This window comes from Mirounga angustirostris, unplaced genomic scaffold, assembly GCF_029215605.1.
Source record: "Mirounga angustirostris isolate CCGP_5_RB_7025 unplaced genomic scaffold, mMirAng1.0.hap1 SCAF_1, whole genome shotgun sequence".
Classification (NCBI taxonomy): Eukaryota; Metazoa; Chordata; class Mammalia; order Carnivora; family Phocidae; genus Mirounga; species Mirounga angustirostris.
The window spans coordinates 81,600,068-81,624,120 of NW_026991709.1; the positions used below are offsets into that span (position 1 = coordinate 81,600,068).

Genomic DNA, 24,053 nt, shown 5'->3' on the forward strand with positions numbered 1-24,053 from the left:
AGAAGTGATATATCCAGGTCACATCACAATTGGGGGCAGATTGAGCTTCGAGCCCATGTCTCCTGGGTGACTGATACGTCCGAATGCCAGGATCTGATGAAATGTTCAGGAAATGGTAGTTGCCTTCCTTTGGGTTTGGGCGATTGGCTTTCAAATGGTGGAATCTTGTTTCAAGTAGAATATTGTGAAAGAATTCCAATAAAAAGGGCTGTGTTTGAAGAGCCGTGGAAGGCCTCATGCCCCACCCTTGGCCTCCAAGGCAGTTTTGTGGAGAAGTTCCCTAAGACAAAAAACAGTTGGAAGGCCACTGCCCCCTGCCCCCCCCATGCTGCTTCGTGGCCGCTGTAAATGGCTAAGAGTGAAGTTAGTCACCATCGCACTCTGTCTGGTTTAGTGGTAATAAGCATGTGCTGCCAAGGGCATCTTCCATGGGAAGGGAAGAGGGCAGCAGCTGCTTCTGTATGGCTGCTGTGGTTGTCTGGCGTTTACTTCTCTTTGAAAGCCTCGCAGCTCCCACAGAAGCTGGTCAGTCTGACCCAGCCACTCCTGTCTCCCCAGACTCTCTCTTTGGAAGCACCTGCCAGAATTAAGAACAAGGCTCCCTCCCCTGACTGGCCCCAGGAAGGAGAGGTGACCTTTGAGAATGCAGAGATGAGGTACCAAGAAAATCTCCCTCTGGTTCTGAAGAAGGTGTCCTTCACCATCAAACCCAAGGAGAAGATTGGCATCGTGGGGCGGACTGGATCAGGTAAGAGCGAGCCAAGGCCTCTGGAGAAACATTTGAACCTGTCGGAGTTAAAAGTGTGGGGCCCATGATTTGCTGTTTATTGACTATCACTCTCATCCCTTCAAACCAGCTCCGTATTAATGAGTGATGAGTAAGGTCTCTCTGAAGCCAATTTTCTCAGTGTATTCTCAACCCTGCTTTTTTAACACTTAGTGCTTTTTCTGATCATAAAAGTATACATTCTCAATGCAGAACACTTGGAGTATATACGAAGTACAAAAGGAGAAAAGCACCCATAACTCCACTATCTAGAGATAATTACTGTTAATATTTTAGTAGGTATCTTGTCAGGCTTTTTTTTTTTTTTTAAGATTTTATTTATTTATTTGAGAGAGAGCGAGAGAGCACGCGTGCGTGCTGAAGTGGGGGGAGGGGCAGAGGGCGAGGGAGAAGCAGACTCTGTGCTGAGCAGGGAACCCAATGTGGGACTCTATCCCAGGATCCTGAGATCATGACCCGAGCCAAAGGCAGACGCCCAACCGACTAAACCACCGAGGTGCCCCTTGTCAGGCTTTTTCTATCAGCAAATATGTTTATGAAAATGGGGTCATTTTACACACACCGTCTCATGGCCTGCCTTTAAATCTACCAAATATTTTTCCATGTCAATTAATAGCTTGTGACATGAATTCTATTCAGCAGGATATAAAATTCCATTTTATGGATGTATCATAATTTATATTTAACCAGTCTCCAATTGTAGGGCATTGAGGTTGTTGTCGATTTTTCACTATTATGAATAGTACTGCAGTGAATATCCTTATTTCCGTGAGGTCAAAACACACAAAACATTTAAGTTGTCTGTGACATAATGCCAGTGTTGACTTGTATTTATCAGATGCTAAGGTAGCTCTAAATAAGAAACCTGTGTTCTTTGAAGACAGAAATTATTTTCTTGATCTGACATCAGTTGCAAAGAAATAGAGAATTGGCTCTCATTTAGGCATTTTACTTCGCACTTAGAATCATATTACTTCTTTAGATTTCTAGGGTCAAGACTTGAGTAATTCATTTCTTTCCCTCTTTCCTTCCTGAATAACATTTCAAAGATTGAGGCTTGTTTTCATTTACTAACTGGTTTACCTGGAATAAGAAGTCTCTCTGGTTCACTTCTCATCAGCTCTGGGGGCTCCATGCTTCCTTGGCGTCAAAACTCTTCTCGCTTTGTTTCTTTCCATTCAAAACAAAACAAAACAAAAACCTTGTGTCTTTTCTGGCCAATTTACTTGAAAGAACCTGCTAAGAAGAGAAGAAAAAGCCATTTCCTGCTTCCTATTTGAAGGAATTATTTCATGTCAGAACAGTACACTGTCTGTAGGTTTGTTTTTTTTTTTTTTTTAAAGATTTTATTTATTTATTTGAGACAGAGAGAATGAGAGAGAGCACATGAGAGGGGGGAGGGTCCGAGGGAGAAGCAGACTCCCTGCCGAGCAGGGAGCCCGATGCGGGACTCGATCCAGGGACTCCAGGATCAAGACCTGAGCCGAAGGCAGTCGCTTAACCAACTGAGCCACCCAGGTGCCCCTGTCTGTAGGTTTTTTACGCTGCAAGGAGAATGTTCAGCCAAGGAGGGTGGCTGTCCCCAAAGCTCTTCCTTTGCTTTCTCCCTCAAATTCCCTCTGCTATATGGGCTCCCAGGGGTACACTGGGAGCTCTGACTGATGTCCTGAAGGCTCTGACTGATGTCCCCTCCTGTGATTCTCCTTAATCCTTAATACAGGTGGGACAGACTGAACTATTCATTAAGACTTTATTAAACCAGGGACGCCTGGGTGGCTCAGTCAGTTGAGCGTCCGACTCTTGGTTTCGGCTCAGGCCATGATCTCAGGCTCTGTGAGATTGAGCGCTGCGTCCATGCTCAGTGTGGAGTCTGCTTGTCCCTCTGTCTCTGCTCCTTCCCCCTCTCATGCTCTCTCTCAAATAAATAAATAAATAAATAAAATCTTAAAAAAAAAAAGACTTAAACCATAAGTAGTGACAGGAAAAAAATAAGAAAAAATAAAGTAATTATAAATAGCCTGACTTACAAAGTCTAAACTAATCCAAACAAGCTTCTTCAGCGACTCGTAGACCCTGACTCTGCCATGGCCCTAGTCAAGGACATCACTGCGAGGACTTCATGGCCTCTTTTAGTAGCACATCCCGTCAGTGCGAAGGTAGTCTAGATCCAGAGAACTATAAAATCTTCTAGTCCAGGTAGCATCTTTTGTTAAAGTGGAACAACTTGATCTATTTTTTTTTTAACAGTATGGTGATTCCTTTTTTTTTTTTTTTTAAGATTTTATTTATTTATTTGAGAGAGAGAGAGAGCATGGGGGAGAGGCAGAGGGAGAAACAGGCTTCCCACTGAGCAGGGAGCTGGATGCGGGGTTCGATCCCAGGACCCTAGGATCACCACCTGAGCTGAAGGCAGGTGCTCAACCGACTGAGCCACCCAGGCGCCCCTCAGACCTGCTCTTCTGTCACAGTTCCTTATCATGGTAGAGTCATCTGCAGCCACTTATTTACTCCTTCCCTGTGTGTTTACCCCAGGATGGTGGGGGGTCTTGTCTTGTTTCTCTCTCACCTACGATAAGGGGACAGAAGAGAGAGAAAACATCTTGTCCTCTGGTTTGCCACTAGCCCCTTGCTGTAAGAACTCTGTTCTCCTCACTTTGCCTGAGATGCGTGAAAGCCCGTGTACCCACTCCTAAGGTGAAACGCAGGCATTTTTCTAATTTATTCTCATGAAAGTAAGAGTACCTGGTAGTACCTCAAACTCCTTCTCAGGCTGAAGCTGTGTGATTTAAATGTCTATACTTGTAGCTCAGGAAAGTGCATTTTTTTCTGTTTCTGGCTATCACTTTCTACATTATCTTAATCAGATGAAATAATAATTGAAGAGAACTAGAAAAATAGATGATTTTGCCCAGAGGTTGGGATTAAACCAGTTTTTGTCTTCATGAAATTTGCTAATTGAGCTGCTTTTCTGCATGTCTTTTGACTCCTCAGGGAAGTCCTCTCTGGGGATGGCCCTCTTCCGTCTGGTGGAGTTATCTGGAGGCTGCATAAAGATCGACGGAGTGAGAATCAGTGATATTGGCCTTGCTGACCTCCGAAGCAAGCTGTCCATTATTCCTCAAGAGCCAGTGCTATTCAGTGGCACCGTGAGGTGAGGATCTGAGTGCCTGTGTGCTCTGTGCTGCCTTTTGAGGCCAGATGGGCACGTTAGAGCCTCCATGTGGGACTGGGATCAAGTGACCTCAAGCCTAGTGCTTTTCCCACCACTTCTTACTGCAGAAGTAAGGGGCAGCTCCACAAAACGGGGGCTGAGGGCCCTGAAGCATGTGGTGAAGAAGTCAGAGAGATCTGGGCTCAGATCTCTGCCCTGTGACTTCAGGCAAGTTACCTGCCCACGTCTAAGCTCATTACCTCACCTGTAAGGTGGGGATATTATTAAGGGCTGTCATTGTGGAGATTGGTTAAGTTGATACAAATTACACACGCACCGAGCCTGGCACATAGTGAGCAGTGAACAGTAGCAGCCCGTCAGCCTCATCCCATCTTCCTTCTTCCTCCCACTCCGTATTGTCATCTGTCCTACGTGTGCTCCAGTTTGCCGTTCTCATGGTGGTTTTCAGACCTTGTTATCACTCAGGTGTTTTCATTTTCCAGTATCTTCGCCCACCTTTGATTCTGACTCTGGAATGGTGCCTCTCTCTCTCTGAAATCTGCCGGGATGCCTAAGATAAATTTCCTCCTTTTTTCTTTTTTTTTTTTGAAAACTTATTTATTTGTGAGAGAGAGATCACAAGCCGGTGGGGAGAGGCAGAGGGAGAGGGAGAAGCTGACTCCCCGCTGAGCAGGGAGCCCGATGTGGGGCTCTATCCCAGGACCCTGGGGATCATGACCTGAGCAGATGCCTAACCAACTGAGCCACCCAGGTGCCCCTAAAATTCCTCCTCTTGACCTGTTAAAATAGTAACTAAGAAGGAAATATATTTAATCCCATTGACTTTCCCTATACCTTATCCTACCGTCACCCTTAGCATTTGCCTTAAGCATTTGCCTCCTTGGAACAATGGGTTTCTGTAATTCCTGTCCATGTCTGTTCAAGTTGCTTCTTCTTTGAACTAAAAATAGCTTTAACCATATAGCTGACCTAGATTGGACTTTTTTTAATGAAATGAAATTCTTTAATTTTTAGCAGTCTTCAAAAAAATTGGTACCAACTTAATTTCAAATAACCATGGACTTGTCTTTAAAATTAGGTCCCCTCCCTTTCTTTGGAAATGGCACCTGAACTCACTGATGCAAGGAGGTTTGGTAGGTAGAATGAATTCTCACCTGCCCGCACTCTTGAGTGTATTTATTTTGGCATTTTCTCTAAACACTAATGAATTTGGGCAGCATAGATTGGATCTGTCGATGCTGCTCCATCATTCTCCTTGGGTCCTGAGATAATAAGGTCAAACAAATGTCAGAAGAGAATTAGAATTTATCGAAGACTCAGGTCTAAAATTAAGAAATCAAGAGGTGTTGCCAGATCTGCTCTTCCCTCCCATAAATCCCTATTTTTAGATGCCACAAGAATGCCTTTGAGAATATAATTGGCCTTGTAATTTTTAGCTCAGGACAAAAGAACCATTTTTTCGTCATCATTTGGAAAAGAATTAAGAAACAGGGTGTGTTAAACTTGGCTGTGTTAAATACATTGCCACCAGGAATCCTCACTCTTCATTTGTAAATTTTACAGCACTTCGTTTGTGGCTGTGAATCAGGGGCTTCTAGAGTGAGTGGTTAAGGGCTTGTTTGGGCAGCACATGTACTAGAATTAAGGGTTAAGAATTGACCTGCTGGCCTGTGCAGCTGCTGTTTGTAGAACCTCATGGAAATGCTGGGAGTTGGGGCCATTTGTTACCAGCTCTAGTGACATGGTGCTGCTTGACGGACAAGCTTGTAATTGGTGTTCTGCTGCCCTGAGTTTTTCGTTATTGAGCTAAGAGTGCTGTTTGGGCGGTCAGCTGTACAAATTTAGGAAATCATACAAGTTTCATGTTCTGCCAACAGTAATTTTGGCTTTTTAAGTCAGGAGTAGAGCCTGAGGACAAATTAAATCCCAGACCTACTGTCGTCTTCCTTTTATCCTCTCAGGTCTCGTACAAATCCCAAAGAACATTCAGCTTTGGGTGTTCTTTTGCTTTTCTTAGAAAATTAGAAAGCCTATAATGAGTTTCCCAAGGCAAGGGCAGGATAGATCGGCTGTTTCCCAGCGGTCTCCTGGAGACCCTGAACATGGAAACTATCTTTACTACCGTTAGCCAGCAGTGAGGGTGGACACATCTTCTTGAGATACCAACATGCAGTTAAAACATAAGGAACTCTCAGGGCACCTGGGTGGCATAGTCAGTTGAGTGTCTGACTCTTGGTTTCTGCTCAGGGTGTGATCTCAGGGTCATGGGATCGAGCCCCACATCAGGCTCCATACGCAGAGTCTGCTTGGAATTCTCTCTCCCTCTGCCCCTCCCACTCGTTCTCTCTCTCTCTCTAATAAATAAATAAATCTTTAAAAAAAAATCATAAGGAACTCTCAGAGTGAAAGCAAGGTAAAACCAAATTCAAGTAAAACTTAAGGTGATGAGATAAAAATGTCTGAATTGTTCTCATACAAATATAACCTAAATCACAGACCAGATCATTTGGGGCCATATCGCTCCCTAGATTAGTCAGACTCTGTCCATTCCAATAGCTGCATCCAGCCCTCCCTTATCTGGCGGTAGGGCCTGTGTTTCTGCGACCAGCCCCTTTCCTGTGCCTTTTGTCCTGAGAGCTGGCTCTAAGATAAGAGGTTTCTTCTCATCCCGACCCTAAACATTTTTGCCGACCTTCCCTCTTTCATGGCCTTGCTAGTACCTTCCTTTCCTTTCCACAGAGGACCCTGTGCCTCTTGAGATCCCTCCCCTCTGCCCTAACCAGCCCTTGCTGGAGTGCATTCCATCCTTGGGGACAGTCTACGGCTCAGCTTGGCTGGTGGCTAACTGGCCTCTCAGTAAGACTAGTTGTCCTCAGCTGTCACTCTATAGTCTGTCTGTGAGTCTCAGTCTGCTTGTGGGGACTGGGCATCTGCTCATCCCCTGGAGCATCTCTGCTTGGTGGCCATTCATCAGCAAGAGGCAGTGTTCTCCTTTCTTCCTATTCACATCCCCTCACTCCCTTTCAGTCTGCCCATTACATTTTTTTACTTTTGAGGAATATTTCTGGTCCCCAGCTCAAAATCACGGCAAAAATGACTGAGCACAACTGACCCATTCTGCTTTGGTTTAGTCCGACAGGAGCAGTTAGCCCTCTAGAGTGAATGGAAGCTGTTCTAACTTTGAAGCAACTTCTTTCTTAGAATCTCAAGGTCTTATTGTTGTCTCTGAATTATTCTGTTGCTGAAGGGGGACCCCTTTCCTCTTTCTTTCTTCTCTCTCTCTTACTTTCTCTCTCTCTCTCTTTCTTGCTTTCTTTTCTTTTTTTTTTTTTTTTTTGATAGTGTTTGCTTCTGTGGAACTTGGAATTTCCCAAAAGCTTCTTATTTTCAATATCAGAAAGTAATGTGAGTCTAGAATAACTACATCAAGAACACGAGGTGTTATCCAACATTTGTTAAGTCATTCTGGGCAAGATAGATGGGAAATCTCTACTTTCCTCTCAGTTTTGCTGTGAACCTAAACTGGCTCTTAAAAAAATTATCTTTAGGGGCGCCTGGGTGCCTCAGATGGTTAAGCGACTGCCTTCGGCTCAGGTCATGATCCCAGGGTCCGGGGATCGAGTCCCAGCATCGGGCTCCCTGCTCAGTGGGGAGCCTGCTTCTCCCTTTCCCTCTGCCTGCCACTCCCCCTGCTTGTGCTCTCTGTCAAATAAAAAATAAAAAATCTTTAAAAAAAAATTATCTTTAAAGAAATGGGAAAAGGTCATTCTGTGCCAGACACTGCTGCTCTAAAGAACAACGATAATGGAAGTCACTAAGCTTATTGAGAACTTACTACGTGGCAGATGTTGTCCTAAGCATTTTAATTGTATTAATTCGTCAGATTCTCAAAACCCCGGGAAGTAGGAACGGTTATTGTGCTGATTTTATAGATGAAGAAACAGAAACCCAGAGAGGTAGATAATTTGCCCAAAGATAGGCGTTTGAACCTGGCTGTGGGAGCTCTTACACGCCACACTCACTCCGTCACCTCCTGGGATTCTCACGATACCCACTCTCCACCGCGACCTTGGGAGGCATTCCGCCTTTCCAGCCACCAGAGTTAAGCCTGCTCCTCCGGGGGTCTTGGCTTTTAGTTACCTTTCTTTTTCCAGCAGCTTCACAATCTCCTCATCTGCTTCCAGATTTGCACAGGCCTCCCTCATCTTGGAAAAAAAAAAAGTCACACACACTCTGCTGCTCTCTGGAGTCTTTCTCAGTTACTTTGCTTTCCCCGTGTCCCTTTTCCCACCTCTAGCCTTTTTTCTACCTGATTTGATGCTTAGCAACTAAAGGCCAAAACCAGTCCATATCTCTGAATAACTATTTAGCACTGTCCTCTAGCTCCCAGCTCGCAGGAGGTCTGTGCTCCCAGGTCTCCTGCCCGAGGCTGCGCGGGAGGCGCCCATGGCCATGGCGGGACAGTGTGAGGGAGCAGTGTCTTCTTACGGGCCAGGGAGGCACTCCTGTATGCTCTCACGCACTCGCAGAGATTCTCGCCTCTTTTAGCCGTGGCCAGGAGGCCAACTTAGAATACTGCCAAAAATAAATACGAAGGACCAAAGATGAAAGTGCACTTCTGGCAACATTAGGACCCCAGGAGTTCTGACTACTAAAAATAGGTGCCTTCCTGTTCCGACGCCGCCTTTCTCTATCCATCCACCCAGCCAAAACTTCTGATGTTAGGGGTGCATAACTTTGCTTTCACTTCTGTTCGTGGATCAGACTCAGGGCCATCTGGCTTCTCTAATGAGGGTGTATTTTCTTCTATTCCTGATTGAGCTCCCTGTTGAGATCAGTCTGGTGTGCCTTAATGTGTATGTACACCACCTCCTGGTGTATGTAAATATTTCTTATATATCTGGAAGCCATTGTCTAGTTTTTGGAGGCTCGTTCAGCTGGTGGGAAGGCCTAGGGTCAAGCCTGCCCATGTGTCTGCTGAGTCTTCACCCACAGAGAATCTGATGGGGCAGCCTCCTCAGTGAGCAGGCAACTGCACACCTACGTGCATACTCTGAGTCTGATAAGGGGTCTGTGAGGGGCTGCCTAGGTGTATTTGTCCCCTAGGGAGGTCACAACGAAGTGCCACAAAATGAGTGGCTTAAAACAACAGGAACTTTTCCCACAGCTCTGGGCGCTAGAAGTCTGAAATCAAGGTGTCAGCAGGATCAGGCTCCCTCTGAGACCTAGAGGGGAGGATCCTTCCCTTGCCTCTTCTACCTTCTAGTGGTTTGCCAGTGATCTTTGGTGCTCCTCGGCTTATAGGTGCATCATTCCAATCTCTGCCTCCAACGTCACATGGTCTCCCTTTATTTCTCTGCCTTCACGTGACCCTCTCTTATAAGGACACCAGTCATATTGGATTAAGGGCCCACTGTATTCCACTACTCCGAATGACCTCATTTCAACTAATTACACCTGCAATGACCCTATTTCCAAATAGGATTACGTTCTTGGATACCAGGGGCTAGGATTTCAACATATCTTTTTGGAGAGGACACACTTGAACCCATAACAGTAGGCATCACTGTATAGTTTTAAAGAACATTTCCTAGACTAAGTCTAGGAGAATGGTCCACATGTTCCTAGCCTGGAAACCAGCATTATAGAGTCCTTCAGTCTGGAGCATATATTTATTGAAGTCTTCCTCTGTGCAACGGACTCAGTGCAGCAGAGGTAGGAGGAATGTGAATGAGTGGTAAAATCCAGAACCTACAATTAAACAATCCTGCCAGGAAGAGGTAAAGAAGGGGCAGATTGAAGCAGTAGGCGATGGGCTAAACTAGAAATCCAGAAAGCGAAATGTCAAACCATACATGGCAATTTATCAAGTTACTGGGACTGGAAATTCCAGCCTTCGGTAACATGGATTTTCCACAGGCAGATATACCTCAGCAGTGGAGAATGAGCAGCATTCAGAGACCAAAGAAGACAGATGTTTATAACCAGGGAGCTCAGGGGTAGAACCAGGGCAAGGTGGGGCCCCAAACCTTGGGAGCCTGAGCAGGCTGTCAAGATGGGAACTCGGATACATGGAAGCACAACAGGAATTGAATTACTGGAAGTGGATTGCCAGGAGGCAATTCAAGCTCAAGAAGAGGGACCAGAAGCTCTAAATGGGAACTATAGTCAGAGGAGAATGCGGATCTAGAGCAGCCCAGCACTGAAGCACATATTGCTTCTGACTGCAGTTCTTAGAGCCTAAGGTCAGAGTTGATTCCCCCTAAAGGGCAAAGGTGATTCTTCAGCATGGAGTCTTGTGGCTTGGCTGCAGATAGACCATGGTGAGGGTTACGAGCAGGAAACCAGGCAAAGTAGAACATGACCCCTATTTGTAACCAGTCACGATTGCCCATGTGTGGAGTGCCCTTCTTTCTAGGTTTGATAAGGACTTCCAAAAGGCTCTTGTAAAGAGCTCTGAGGAACTTGTTAAAAACAAAAAAAAAGGTAAAATAATAATAATGGTTAGCTAATAAAGTGATTTTTTAGAAGAGTGCTGAAGTTTACGGTTCAAAAGCGTCGAAAATTCTGCTATAAAACATGAGACGGTCCATATGAGACCACACAAGTAGGAGAGAATATTGTGAAAACTTGCATTGCCACCTAGATAAACTCCTATCTGTGCAAAGTCTGGATGGGGAGGATTGTCTTGTGAACTTTGCCCCATGGGAATTCCCAGCAGTCGGTCATTGTTGAACCAGGCAAGAGTGTGATTAATCTCTTATTCTTCAGACTTCGGATAATGAACATGGGTTTCAGTTGGTCCCTAACCTGGTGGTGTGTAAGTGTAGAAGATTCTCCTAAGAGACAGCAAAAAACCCCCAGAACAATAGGGGCTCCTGGCTGGCTCGGTCAGTTAAGCGTCTGCCTTCGGCTCAGGTCATGATCCCAAGGTCCTGGGATTGAGCCCTGCATTGGGCTCCCTACTCAGCGGGGTGTCTGCTTCTCCCTCCCCATCTGACCCTCCCACCTCCCCCCCACTCGTACTTTCTCTCTCACTCTCTCTCACACTCAAATAAGTAAAATCTTTAAAAAAGGAGCACCTGGGTGGCTCAGTCATTAAGCGTCTGCCTTCGGCTCAGGTCATGATCCCAGGATCCTGGGATCAAGCCCCGCATCGGGCTCCCTGCTCCGTGGGAAGCCTGCTTCTCCCTCTCCCACTCCTCCTGCTTATGTTCCCTCTCTCACTTGTGTCTCTCTCTGTCAAATAAATAAGTAAAATCTTTAAAAAAAAAAAAAAACCGACAGAACAATAAATGGTAATCTCGTCAACCCAGATGTGTGTGCAGACTCTGGAGTGTTAGATAGGGAGGGTCAGGGGCTTCCAGTGTGACTAGAAACATGTACACGTCTCCTTAGACTTAGCCTGTGGTCTGCCATTTCACAGTTTAGATTATCAGCAAATTGGACCACCTTCTTGTTTAAGAGATAGGACTATGGAGATATGAGATATTAGATGGTATGCCTATAGAAGATTGGTCTTCCCTGTCCAGACTTTGCACAGATAGGACTTTATCAGAACTCTTTCTGAGCCTGGTATTCAGGATCCCGGGATTATTGTGTCCACTTGGAAAGTGCAATGAATATAAATCAGAAAACCACCAAGCACTGGAACCAGGCAGCTAACGTGTCCACACGTATCTTGGGAATTTAACAGTTGCCACTAAGTAAATGTTTGCTCTGTATACTGGCACTGTATGTACTGTCTCTAATGTTTACAGCAACCTACTGAGTCATGTCACCATATCCCCATTTTACAGAGGAGGAGACGGAGGAGTGGTTTGCCCAAGGTCATGCAGACAGTAAGAAGCAGAGTGGGGATTTGAACCCAGTCTGCCTGGAACTACATGTGCACGTGCTCCCTCTAACACACTGTTCTTTGCCTCTGTCATGACAGAAAATGCTTAAATTGTCACATACTGATGCCTTTTCTCAGGAAGTCAAGCAAGGCTATATGTTCTTTTATTCTTACAACAAATATTAGACAGTGTACATGGGATTCAACAGTGAAGAAGATCCAGACAAGGATCCTGATCCAATGGGGGCAGAGACACATGAACAAGTGCCAGAAAGAGGGTGAGCATGAGGACACCTAAGTCAGGCTTGAAGGGTCAGGAGACGCTTTCTGCATCTAAGTTGTGACCTGAAGGACAGGAAGGAATCCTAGTCAAGGAGTAACAGCAGTGACAATAAGGACATCATCATAATCGTAGCCCCTGCATGCACAGGGCTAACCATGCAGTGGGGGCTGCTCTAAATAGTTTCTACACGTGAAATGCAGCCGTCACAACCTCTTGAGGAGGTGCTTTTTGACCCCTGTCTTACACATGAGGGCACTGAGGCATAGAGAAGTTAGGCTAACTTGGTCAGGGTCACACAGTTGTAATAGATAGAAGCTGTGTAGGAATCAGCAAGTCTGACCCCAGAGCCCTTGCTTTTGCCAGTGTCTCTCAAGCCAAAGGGTGGGGAGGGGTGCACATATTCCATGTGCAAAGAGCAAGAGGCACAAGAAAGCAGAGCCAGTTAGAGTCTCCCTGGAGAGTCCAGAGGTGGCCCAAAGGGATGAGCAAGGCAGGTACCAGCCTGTGTTTGGTGGAGTTCTGGGATAATGTCCTGCGTGCATTTGCATGCCTGGAGTTAGTAACCCCAAACATGGAGACAAATGAGACATAGAGCTAAAGTTCTCCCAAAGACTTCCTGTTTCCCATATATGAAGTATAAGTTTATGAGCAAAGTTACACCTCATACCTTTCATGTTACTAGACCTGTAAATGTCATGTTTAGATGGAGACAAGACACCCCAATATTAATGTAACCTCCCAATTTCCACCAGTTATCCATTTTACCACCACCTCTCCACCTTTATCCTCCATGACAAAAAGCTCTTTCCCCTGTCTTTAACGTTTCCGGAAATGTCTAGTCCTTTTGGTATCCTCCTTGATGTTCTTGAGACAGCTGCTATTGGTACAGTAGGCAAGAAGAGTCCCCAAACTGGTTTTCTGTACCAGTAAATTCCTTCCTCTTGAGATGCTCTTCACGCTCTCCTTTCTCCTCCGCTGAGCCAGCCACCCTCGGGTCCTTGCTCACTGACAGGCTCTCACCCTAGTGCGTCAGGAAGAAAGAGGCTGTTTTTCTAAGATTGTACACACAGAGAGATGTATTGTGACATGTATATGCCAAAATGCAGTGTTTGCTTCCGAGGGTCTGATTAGAGGTGATTAAAACATCATCAGTTTGGTTTTGTTTCACATATCTGTATTTGTTAATTCTTCTATAACCTGTATTATTTACATAATAAAAATAATAGACATTATAATAAATAAAGTGTTATAAAGAAGATGGAGAGGCCCAGCCTGTTCTCAGATACATTCCTGTGATGGGCAGGCACCAGCATTTCTAACTGCTACCTAAGGCTGGTTGGGGAGCGAGGCATCTGTGACCTTGAGGAGTTTGATCCCTCCTTTTCCCATGCCTGTTTAAACGTTTACCACAGACAGCCTTTGCAATATAGTCACTTACATGTTGGCTCACTGAGAAAGTCCTCCTGTGCCTCTCTCTAGGTCAAATTTGGATCCCTTCAACCAGTACACTGAAGACCAGATCTGGGATGCCCTAGAAAGGACACACATGAAAGAATGTGTAAGTAAAGCCCTGAGGGAGGGCTTTGCTTGAATTTCAAGAGTGGAAACGTAATGATGCTGTGGTCACTCCCCAGCCTGCTCTGGCTGCCTCTGTCCAGCCTGGTCTGTCCATTTACTTCCAGGATATCTGTGTAGGATCACTTTAGATAAGGCTTCCCAGGCATTTCAGAAAGGGCATAAAAGTTGATATCCCTCAACCATGGTCATACTGCCCTTCTGCTGTCCATTGATTAAGCAAGATGTTAATGACAAACACTCAGAATTCTGGAATGCTTTTAAATGAATTTCTACTTTATTCATCATACTGGTACAACATGCTTTTGCAGCATCTGGATATGAATCGAGTCTGCAGAAAGCATGCAGCATGCACATGGGGTCCTTGATCTCTTAGGGTAACTCAGCACACACCCTCCCGAGGCCACGGTCAGCCCGGGAGTAGGATCTCTCATGCCCCTGAGCCGAGTTAAGCTCAGGATCCCCTGCCCTGATTCAGCTAGGTCAGCTCCGCCTTTATCACTTTGATATTGGGCTTCCTCAAACCATTTCATTTGAAGGATAGGCTCCTAGCTTATTATAAAGGCAAGTTTGACAACCATGTATCTATAGCCTTGGAAATCAGAAAGCGTGATCTCACTTTCCCCATCTCCTATGGCGTGACCATATTTTCAGAACCAAAAATTAGGGCCACAGTCTGACAGGATTTGGGGATATGAAAATACTGGAATTTCTAAGACCTTTTAATGGTATGAGGCTAACAGAATAGTATATTTGAAATATGGAATGTCTTAGAAAATGAGGGTCCTAGTACACATGATCATCACCTCTGTACCTTCTTTCTAGATGAGCCAGATTCTTGGCTAGTAATTGTTGCATCTGTTTCAGAATAGCTTATTTTTGCCACTGGATTTTGGATAAAATTTAGTTCAGTTTTTTTTTTTCTTCAAAATTTACTTTTTGACTCTTCTAGTCTCTACTTCCTTTCTCTCTAGATTGCTCAGCTACCTCTGAAACTTGAATCTGAAGTGATGGAGAATGGGGATAACTTCTCGGTGGGGGAACGGCAGCTCCTGTGCATAGCAAGAGCCTTGCTCCGTCACTGTAAGGTAAGGTGGCTTGTGGAGTGGCAGGGAAGGGGTTACAGCCTTTCCCAGCATGAGGTCCAAAGGCATTCCTGGCTCCAAGCCCACCAAAGCTTTTTAGGAGCATGCGCACAGATGTTTCTAAATTCACCTTGACACCATCTGGGTATGCAGGTGTTTTTGAGCCTTCAGACTTCCTGAGCCTTTAATTTCCAAGGGTGACTTTTGTTTCTGGCTAGTGAGTGGTTGTAGTACTGTTGGAAACCATAGACTTAGAGACCTCCAGGCCATCAAATCCAGTCCCCTTATTTTGTAACTGGAAATAGAAGATCCAGAAAGATGACTATTCATGCTCAGGGTCACAGGGCAAGTAGGAGCAAGTGTTTTGTTACATCAATATTACATGCATGTCCTTTTGTGTGTGGAAATGAAGGCAAACACATGGGTTTGAAGTGGTATCTGTTCTAAGCAAAATGGTCCTTTTACATAGGTGTGTACCTACTTAGGAAAAACAGATTATGGTGTAAAATTTAAATAATGAAATACATTTTAGCGAAACCTAGATTAAGGCAAAGGCTTAGGGAAATGGTTGGATCTCTTTTTCTCCTCTCTCGTGGCAGATTTTGATTCTAGATGAAGCCACAGCTGCCATGGACACGGAGACAGACCTGCTAATCCAGGAGACCATCCGAGAAGCATTTGCTGACTGCACCATGTTGACGATTGCCCATCGCCTACATACAGTCCTAGGCTCTGATAGGATTATGGTGCTGGCCCAGGGACAGGTACTGAGCCCCTGAGGGACCATGGCTTGGCATGTGGCCTCGTCTGGGCGGAAAACTGGCCCCTGGCAGGATTGGGCTGATTGCCATCTTAGTGAGATTCTTAGCTTTCAGATAAGCAGCCTTACAACTCTAATCTGGCCACAGCTGGGAGGGATGCCGCCCTCCCAAGCCAGAGATTGAGTAGGGGCACTCTTACTGGTTCTCATTTTGCTTTAGTACCTGCTTTTTTGTTGCCTGTAAAAATGACACTTTGAGGGGTGCCTGGGTGGCTCAGTTGGTTAAGCAACTGCCTTCGGCTCAGGTCATGATCCCAGGGTCCTGGGATCGAGCCCCGCATTGGGCTCCTTGCTCAACGGGGAGCCTGCTTCTCCCTCTCCTTCTTCCTGCTACTCCACCTGCTTGTGCGCTCTCTCTCTCTCTCTCTCTCAAATAAATAAATAGAATCTTAAAAAAAAAAAAAAAATGACACTTTGACTTAGGTCAGAGAGCTCACGTGCTTACTAATTAACTCATGCACACAGGGATTGCCCAAGGTGTGTTGAGACCAGCCACCTCAAGTCTGCTTTTTGCAATCACGTAGTGCTGCCAGACTTCTTATACTGCTGTTCCAAGCTCTCCCACAATCTGGCCCAGCCCCGCCGCCTTCATTTCCCACTTGTTCTTGCAGGTGCCAGTGGCTACAAACAATCTTGCATCCCCTGAACTGGTTCTCCTCTGTGTCTTTCCTCACTCAGTGCCATGTACCTCCAATGCCTTTTCCTTTCGTTCCCTCTGCCACATCCCCACGTCTGCTTCCTGCAGCCTCCTGTTCCTCTGAAAGACACAGCTTACATGCCCTAATGGCCTCTGCCGCCTGAAACTTTATGTGTCCTCTCGTGTGGCTCTTCTGCCTCCTGTCATGGTAACTGGCTAATGCCCTCTCTCCCCTATTCGACTGTAAACGCTCTAAGGGCAGGGGTCACGCCTTACTCATCTTTGGGTCCCTGGCAGGGCTCCATGCTACAGTCTTTGCCCATGGTAGATGTTAAGTATGTCACTTAAGATGTTAAGTAAATTTATGTTGGACAGATAGCTCCTTTGTGTGCGCCTGGGATGGCAGGAAATTAGTGGTTTGGCAGAAATAACAAGCCAGTTGCAATGGGGAACTTGTGTGATTAATAATAATGGCCCCCATAATAGCCTCTTCCGTTGAATGCTTACTGTACGTCAGGCACTGCGCTAAGGGCTTTACATACAGTCCCCCAACATGTAATTAGTCATCACAACCACCGAGAAAGATACGGATGTGTTAAGCCTGCCTTCCAGAAGAGAAGATGGGCTCAGGGAACTTGCACTATCTCCAGTCCACAGGAAGGGAGAGTCGGAGCTGAGCTGGGCCAGCGACGCCAAAGCCGGCACTTTACGCAGCCGGGCTGCCCCGTCCCTCTCTCTCTGTGGAGAAGTCTTGAGGAAAACATTAACTGCAACAGATGTAGGCTGCGCTCTACAGAGCTGACTTCGAGAGAATATAGGAGTTAATGATTTTTCTCCTCACCTTGAGATTATGTTAACATTAGTGGTTTTTGGTTTGCATTATCCTAAATGTTTAGTGAGATTCTATTACACGTTTCGATATACAGAGCTATTACTCTGTACACAGGTATTAAGTAGAATGTAATAAAATAAAGCGGGGGGACCAAGAACACCTTCTGGGAAATTCTTCCTTAAGGACACATCTAGACCACTTTGTTTCTATGAGTGGCTTAGTGTTTTGGAATGGGGATCCACTGGCTCTTTTTGAGGAACTCTGTCCTTCCCTTCCCTTCATTTTTGTTTCTTGCGAATTAAAATTTCCTTGCAATTTTCGGAAATCCTGAAAAACATGAGAAAAGCGTAAAGGCAAAAATAAGATGAGTCATTTACCTCCCCAGGGATAAGCATCATGAATACATTCATTTGCCCCCTGCCAGCATTTTTCATGCATCCGTACACACAGACTCTAGCGGATAGGACGTGCTGTGCTGTGGACACGCACTATCAGAAGGAAAGAGGCTTGGCCAGTAGGATTCTCTTAGCCCCCAGCAGGAGGCCAGAGGGTTGGTTCTTCGGCAGCTCAGCGATGTCAGGATCTGTGTCAGCGTCCAGCCAGCACCCCCCTCCCTTCCCCCTCCTGGGGAAGGATGTCTTGTGCTAGCACCCACCGTCTCAGCCTCACACGGGCAGGCCTGGGGAAGCGTACTTCGTCCTCTGCCTACGTCTTCCGGGCAGAACAGCCTGTCCTAGAAGCACCTCAGAGGCTTCTCCTCGGTCAGGGCTGTGCCCCATGCCTTGGTCCTGTGGCAAGAAAGGCTAGGAAAGTGAGTAGGCGACAATTTGCTGCCTCTCTCCTGGAAGGCAGGTTCTGCCAGCATTTCATTCCGTTTTTTACTACAATAGGATTTTCAGTGGCTGCACAGAAGTCCATCATAGGAGGGGATAATTGAATGAATCCCTTACTTTTTTATTCTGCCAGCTGGGTACTTTGAGCTGTTCTCTTTCCAGTTTGTCCAACAAGATGACATTTGCCTACTATGCCCTTGACTTGAGCTGCAACTTTTCCCCCCCTGAGATTTATGTGAAGGAGGTCTGGATGTCTTTGTCCCTAACCTTTCCCTTATGCCCGAATTAGCAAAAACAAAAAACCCAAAGTGGAACCCACTGGGGCATGGCAGGACTCATGGAATTGTCACTGCGATTCCACCCCCAGGGGGCTTTGGGGTTTGCCCCCTCCTTGGCAGTGGTCCTCCGAGTGAGCCCGAGTGACGTGTCTCCTTCCTTTGCAGGTGGTGGAGTTCGACACCCCATCAGTCCTTCTGTCCAATGACAGCTCCCGGTTCTATGCCATGTTTGCCGCAGTGGAGAACAAGGTCGCTGTCAAGGGCTAACTCCTCCCCGCTGCTGGCTCTTTTCCTTGGAGCATTGCCATCCCCTGCCTAGGGCGGGCCCCTCGTCGCGTCCTCCTGCCGAAACCTTGCCTTTCCCAGTTTGATCTTTCGCACAGCAGTTCAGGATTGGCTTGGGTGTTTCAATTTTAGGGAGAGTCCTATTTTGATTATTGTACTTATTCCATATTCATGTAAACAAAATTTAGTTTTTGTTCTTAATTGCACTCTAAAAGGTTCAGGGAACCGTTATTATAAATGTATCAGAGGCCTATAATGAAGCTTTATACGTGTAGCTATATCTATATATAATTCTGTACATAGCCTATATTTACAGTGAAAATGTAAGCTGTTTATTTTATATTAAAATAAGCACTGTCCCGATAACAGTGCGAATTCCTTTCTATCATTTTTGTACAGTTTGCTGTACTAGAGATCTGATTTTGCTATTAGATTGTAGGAAGGGTAGCGTTCTGGTGGTTTCACGGTGCCGGGTCCTCTGGGCGTCCAAAAGGAAGACGTGTGGCAATAGCGGGCCGTCCGGGGGGCCCCCTCTGCGCCTCCTCACAGCCACCCCCGGGCGACGGGGAGCGGAGGGGGCTGCCGGAGGCCGTGCAGAGCACCGTGAATTCTCAGGGCTCCTGCTTTCTGTCCCCTTGTCATTCACTGTTTCTGCCAGGAGAGCAGCGGGGTACGGCCCCGGCCCCCTTTTCACTCCCTCCGTCAGGAAGGAGAGTCGCAGAAGAACGTTCCTCGGACAGGGGGAGTCCCTCTCCTGCCTCCCTCTCTTTGCTGTCGTTTCTTAGCCAGAATCCCGTCCGTTCACAGACTGCTTCGGCCCCGGGTTCCCCGACGCGGCCGCTGCACAGAGCTCTCCAGCCCCACACCTGCCGGCCCCGAGCCCCAGAGCGGCGGCTGCTCTCGTCAGTGGCACTGTGTCATTTGCCGGGCCCCACGCCTCCACAGTTCAGTGACAGGGGTCCGGAGTTTGTGGGTCTGTTCTCTCCTGCTGCAGTTGTCACAGAGTCTGTCTCTCTCCAAAGTCTGCGACTTTAAGCAGCTCTCGCTGATCAGTGTCTCACACTGGCGTAGAAGTTTCTTGTACTGTAAAGAGACCTACCTCAGGTTGCTGATTGCTGTGTGGGTCCGTGTGTTCCCGCAAACCCCCTCTGTGCTGTGGGGCCAGTAGCTCAGGTGGGCGTGGTCGCCGCTGTCATCCACCGAACGGTCAGCGTTGCATGTCGTGACCAACTAGACATTCTGTCGCCTTAGCATGTTTGCTGAACACCTCGTGGAAGCAAAGATCTGAAAAAGTGAATAAAATTATTTTGGATTTTGTAAAACTCTTGGCGTATAAAATTGTTCTCTGGGAATGGCTTTGGGGTATAAGAACCTTGGCTCTGAATATCCAGTGCTGGGGTTACGTGCTGGAAGGACCAGTGACAGAGCCGGTTGGTTGCAAGGGGTGTGGGGCCCAGCGTGCCTGGAATCCTGGGCGTGGGCTCTGGTCCCTTCAGCCTGTGTTCCTGGGCACGGTCCCCAGGCAAAGCTGCCACGCTGCTCACAAGAGGTGGAGTGGGGAGGGTGAATGGTTGTGGGGAGGCGGGCAGTTGTGGTGAAATAGAGTTCAAATGAGCAGCCTGTTGAGGACTCCCAGCAGTTCAAACAGTGCAGTTGCCCTTTCAGCCCGTTCATTCAGATGAACTCATTGAGAATTAAGGACCATTCCAAAGGCACTCATTCCAAAGTTTCTCAATACATTGTGTTGAATGCAGCCAAGAAAGCTTTTAAGCTATTCGTATTGGTTCTGCTGACCATTGGCAGAAATCGTATCTTAAACCTAGCTATTTTTGTAAACTACTGTGTTAAAAATTCAGGGGGCTGGCTCTACAGTTAAAATTGAGTTCCTCCTCGTCACATGCCAAGGGCTCGGTAGGTGCATGTGACCCGTGGCTACCGTCATGGATGGTGCAGGAATGGAACATTCTCATCATCGCAGGTTGTTCTGTTGGACACTAAGGTAAACAGCCCCTTTTTTTGATTCCCTGGGTTTACCTTCCAGGAAGGTAACAGGGTCTTATCTCTCGGTCTCCTTCACCTTTCTCACCCTGCTTTGCCCCTTCAACAGAGGCATTTCCTGCCTTCTGCCCCCGGCGTTTGCTCTCCCCCCGGTGAATCTTTCACTACAGGCACAATGACAAACCAGCAGCGGGCTTGGCCTATCTCCTTAGTGCCGAGCGCCCCCACTGGCATCTTCCAGGTTCCTCAGACAGCTTCTCGAAAGTCTAACAGTGCTCCTTGCCTTAGTGAGCAGTCCCGTGGCCTCCTTAGTCTTCCAGGCTAGAAGCCTTGAATTATTTCAGCTCTCCTGTCCCTTCCAGATAAATTCCATCACGCCAGGTCCTAAACATCACCACCACCACCGCTTTCTCTCTCTCCCTCTGCCCTAATTAAGGCCCACCTCCTTTTTTTCCATATTGTAGCTACAGCTCATAACCAGTCTCTCCACCTCAGTGTCTTTCTCCAGACCATTGTATATACTCCTGTCGAAATGCTGACCCAAAATGCAAGCTGGTCAAATGCTTTCCACCAAAACTCCTCAGGGGACAGTTGCCTATATAGTGGCCCATGTTCTTTAGCTTGCCATTCATTATCTGGCTCCAACCCTCCATTTCTACTCAGTATTCCTAAAAACAGGCCACTATTTTCACACCTTTAAGTCTTTGCTATTAGCCTGTAATCCCTTGATCCTCTCTTGGTTGGTTGGTTGAGGGCAGGGGAGGGGCAGAATCTTAAGCAGGCATGAAGCAGAGCTTGATGCAGGGCTTACTCTCAGAACCTTGAGATCATGACCTAGGCTGAAAATAAGAGTCAGACTCCTAACCGACTGTACCACCCAGGTGCCCCAATCCTCTCTTGTTTAAAAAAGCCGTGTTTTGGGGCACCTGGCTAGCTCAGTCAGTGGAGTGTGAGACTCGACCTCAGGGTCGTGAGTTCAAGCCCCACATTGAGCACAGAGCGTACTTAAAGTAAAGAAATAAATAAGCCATGTTTTCTTAAACTCAGGTCAACTATTATCTCCTCTACAGGCCTTTCTCTTCAGACTCCTTTAGGTTCCTACAACCCTTTGCTTACTATTTTTTTTATTATTTTTTATTTTTTTCTATTTTTATTTCCTTTTTCTTTGCATATTGTAACTGATTACTTTCTTGTATTTCTGCCCATGAATACAAACTTCTTAAAGGCATTAAATCATCTTATTTTTGTATACCTACTCATTCCTGGCTTAAATATTATGTTTTACATACAGTAGGTGCTTAACAAGTATCATGCTACTCAGCTGAGTCTTGAATAGTGCTGCCCCTCCCCCCTTCAAAGCGGAGGTTGAAAGAAAGCAGCTCCCTGTGGAAACCCCACTGAACACTCAGCAGAATTCTAGATGCCAAGTTCATTGCAAACCGTCAGATGTCACATCATCATTTCCCCTTCGGCAAAGCCTGGAGACCAGAGTCAGCAACTGTAGAGTAGAGCACTGTACGGGGAGCAGTCAAACTGGGATACTCACAAGAGTGAAAGAAAGCACGGCTCGTAATAAAATGTGCCAACGGTGCCGCGTCCTCTACCACTGGCCCTTGCCCCGGTTGCCTGGATATGGTGTCTGAGTCTATAAGCCCTCTCTTGGTTAGGGATTCCTGGCTCTCCCAACCCTCCCTAGTAAGAGCTGCAGTCCCTTGGGACTGGACCCAAGCGTCTGAGGCCGTCAGGCCACCTGTATTTGTTTCTAGTCACTCTCAGGAGGCAGTGGGCACATGGTGCAAGTTAAACGCAGAAAAGCCCCTCTTTGTTCAGGTGTGTGGAGATAAGTTTTGGGACCTCTCCTGCCTCACCTCTCATTTCTTCCGTCTCTAGTGGCTTCTGTATCTCCTGGTATTTGTCTCCTCTCCCGTTCATGGTGGATGGAGACGTAGGGGGTGGGATGGAACATCCTTCAGGCACTGAGCTTGGATTTGGCACTGGATTTGGGTAGATCTGGAGGTGGGAAAAACCACCTGAGCCCTGTCTACTGGGGGGAGATGAGAGATCTACAGTGGGGGGCAGTGTGTTACGGGAAATGGCTCCTGCCTGGGGCACAGCCCCCTGGGCCGAGGCTGTGATATGCAGTCCTTATCCACTGTTTCTCCCAGGGCCACAGAAGGGGGTCTTGAGGGGGCCCTGTGGGCAGAGAAGGGAGGCGGAGAGGAAAGGGCATTTCAGCTCTGAAGAAGGGGTTTCTGGGTGCAGCATCAGGCTGGATGCAAAGGTACTCCCGGGGCCAGGCAAGGCCCTGCACAGGAGGCTTCTTCAGCTTCATCAGAACCTCTGGAAGCATGACTAACTGTGAGTGTCTCACACCTGTTTTCTCTTAGCCTTTAGCAAACTTCTTTTTCAGTATGTGCTGGCCTGTCCCAGCTGGGAGGCAGCTGTGGAATGAGAAAACTGAATGTGGAGACAGAAGACCTGGATTATTAAACAAATCAGCTCACCCTTCTGAGCCTCTCCTTCTTCATCTGTAAGGTGGAAGCAATTTTCTTCACAGTATGGGAGAGAGGCCTGGTTTAGAAATTTGATGTGCAAATACCTCATGCAAGGAAGGTACTTAGCCAAGACATCTTACTGATTTGAGTTGTCCCTAGAGGACCAGGAGAGAGGGGTCTGAGTTTTGTCCATACTTGCCCTAGAATTTGAAAGAGAACACAGGGAGCCCCATGGCTTGGGTGATGATGATGGCTAGACTCACGGAGACTGCCTATGAAGGTGCCCCTTGAAGGGTGGGCTGCCTGCCACAGGGTCAGACATACTCTGCATGGGGGCTTCCCTTTAAGTGGGAACCTTGTGGCCCACCTCCACCATCTCATTCGGGAGCCCACACCTCACAACCTGACACCAAGGGCCTTGGCCAAGCAATGAAGAAGGGGTTAGTACCCTGCTGGGGCCTCCATTCCAGATCTGTGTCCCTGGGTCTGCCATCCCTGGAATCCAGTGGCCGTCTGGCCCTGTGTGCTGGATGTGTCTGGCTTAGGAGCCGCATCCCACCCTCAGCAGCCAGACAGTGTGACCTTGGGCAGGAGCGGGAGGAGGGCAAGTTCAAAGCTCAACACACTGGGGAGCGTTGAGCAGGCAAGTCTCCCACTAGGGCAATATATTTCTGCAACTTAAAGAAAAGGCCTCAGATGCCACAGCTGCTTTTGAGGAGGCTCTGGACAACATTCCTGGCCAAGAAACTGAGACAACAGCTGAAGCCAAAAGGAATGTGATCAGTGAGGACACAAGGCAGACGACAGACCCCTCTTTCTATGCTACCCCCAACTCCAAAAGCAGAGTCACCATCACAACCACTGCCCAACTACCTTCATCTCTGCTAAAGCCTCTATCAAAACCTTCACAACCACCAGCACCCCCAAAACTACCATCCACATGTACCCAAACTGCCAAACCATCTGAATTAACTTGAAGGCTAGAATGGTATTCTAGGTTACATATTTCAGGTGAGAATGGTCACTGGCCTCGAGTAGCTCACACTGCAGTGGGAAGAGGAAATGGCCAAAGAGTCTGGGCATATCAAAAGGAGCCCAATGGGCCACTGGTGTGCTCACACAGAGGAAGGTTGGGC

The 24,053-nt window shown here is 47.0% G+C and overlaps 1 protein-coding gene across 10 annotated transcripts in view; it reads left to right on the forward strand.

Annotated features, from left to right (window-relative positions):
• Positions 1 to 19,746, forward strand: part of ABCC5 (ATP binding cassette subfamily C member 5) — a 175,963-nt gene extending 156,217 nt beyond the window's left edge. For 9 of the 10 annotated variants that reach the window (XM_045903264.3, XM_064584433.1, XM_064584424.1 and 6 more), the window contains 6 exons: positions 559 to 748; positions 3,779 to 3,938; positions 13,559 to 13,637; positions 14,629 to 14,742; positions 15,339 to 15,503; positions 18,305 to 19,746. In XM_045903264.3, the coding sequence (XP_045759220.1) occupies positions 559 to 748; positions 3,779 to 3,938; positions 13,559 to 13,637; positions 14,629 to 14,742; positions 15,339 to 15,503; positions 18,305 to 18,406 (810 nt within the window). In that variant the 3' untranslated portion in view covers positions 18,407 to 19,746. Of the gene's footprint in view, positions 1 to 558; positions 749 to 3,778; positions 3,939 to 13,558; positions 13,638 to 14,628; positions 14,743 to 15,338; positions 15,504 to 18,304 lie in introns of those variants that run through there. The other variant, XR_010409385.1, reaches the window with a different exon arrangement.
• The last annotated feature ends 4,307 nt before the right edge of the window (positions 19,747 to 24,053 follow it).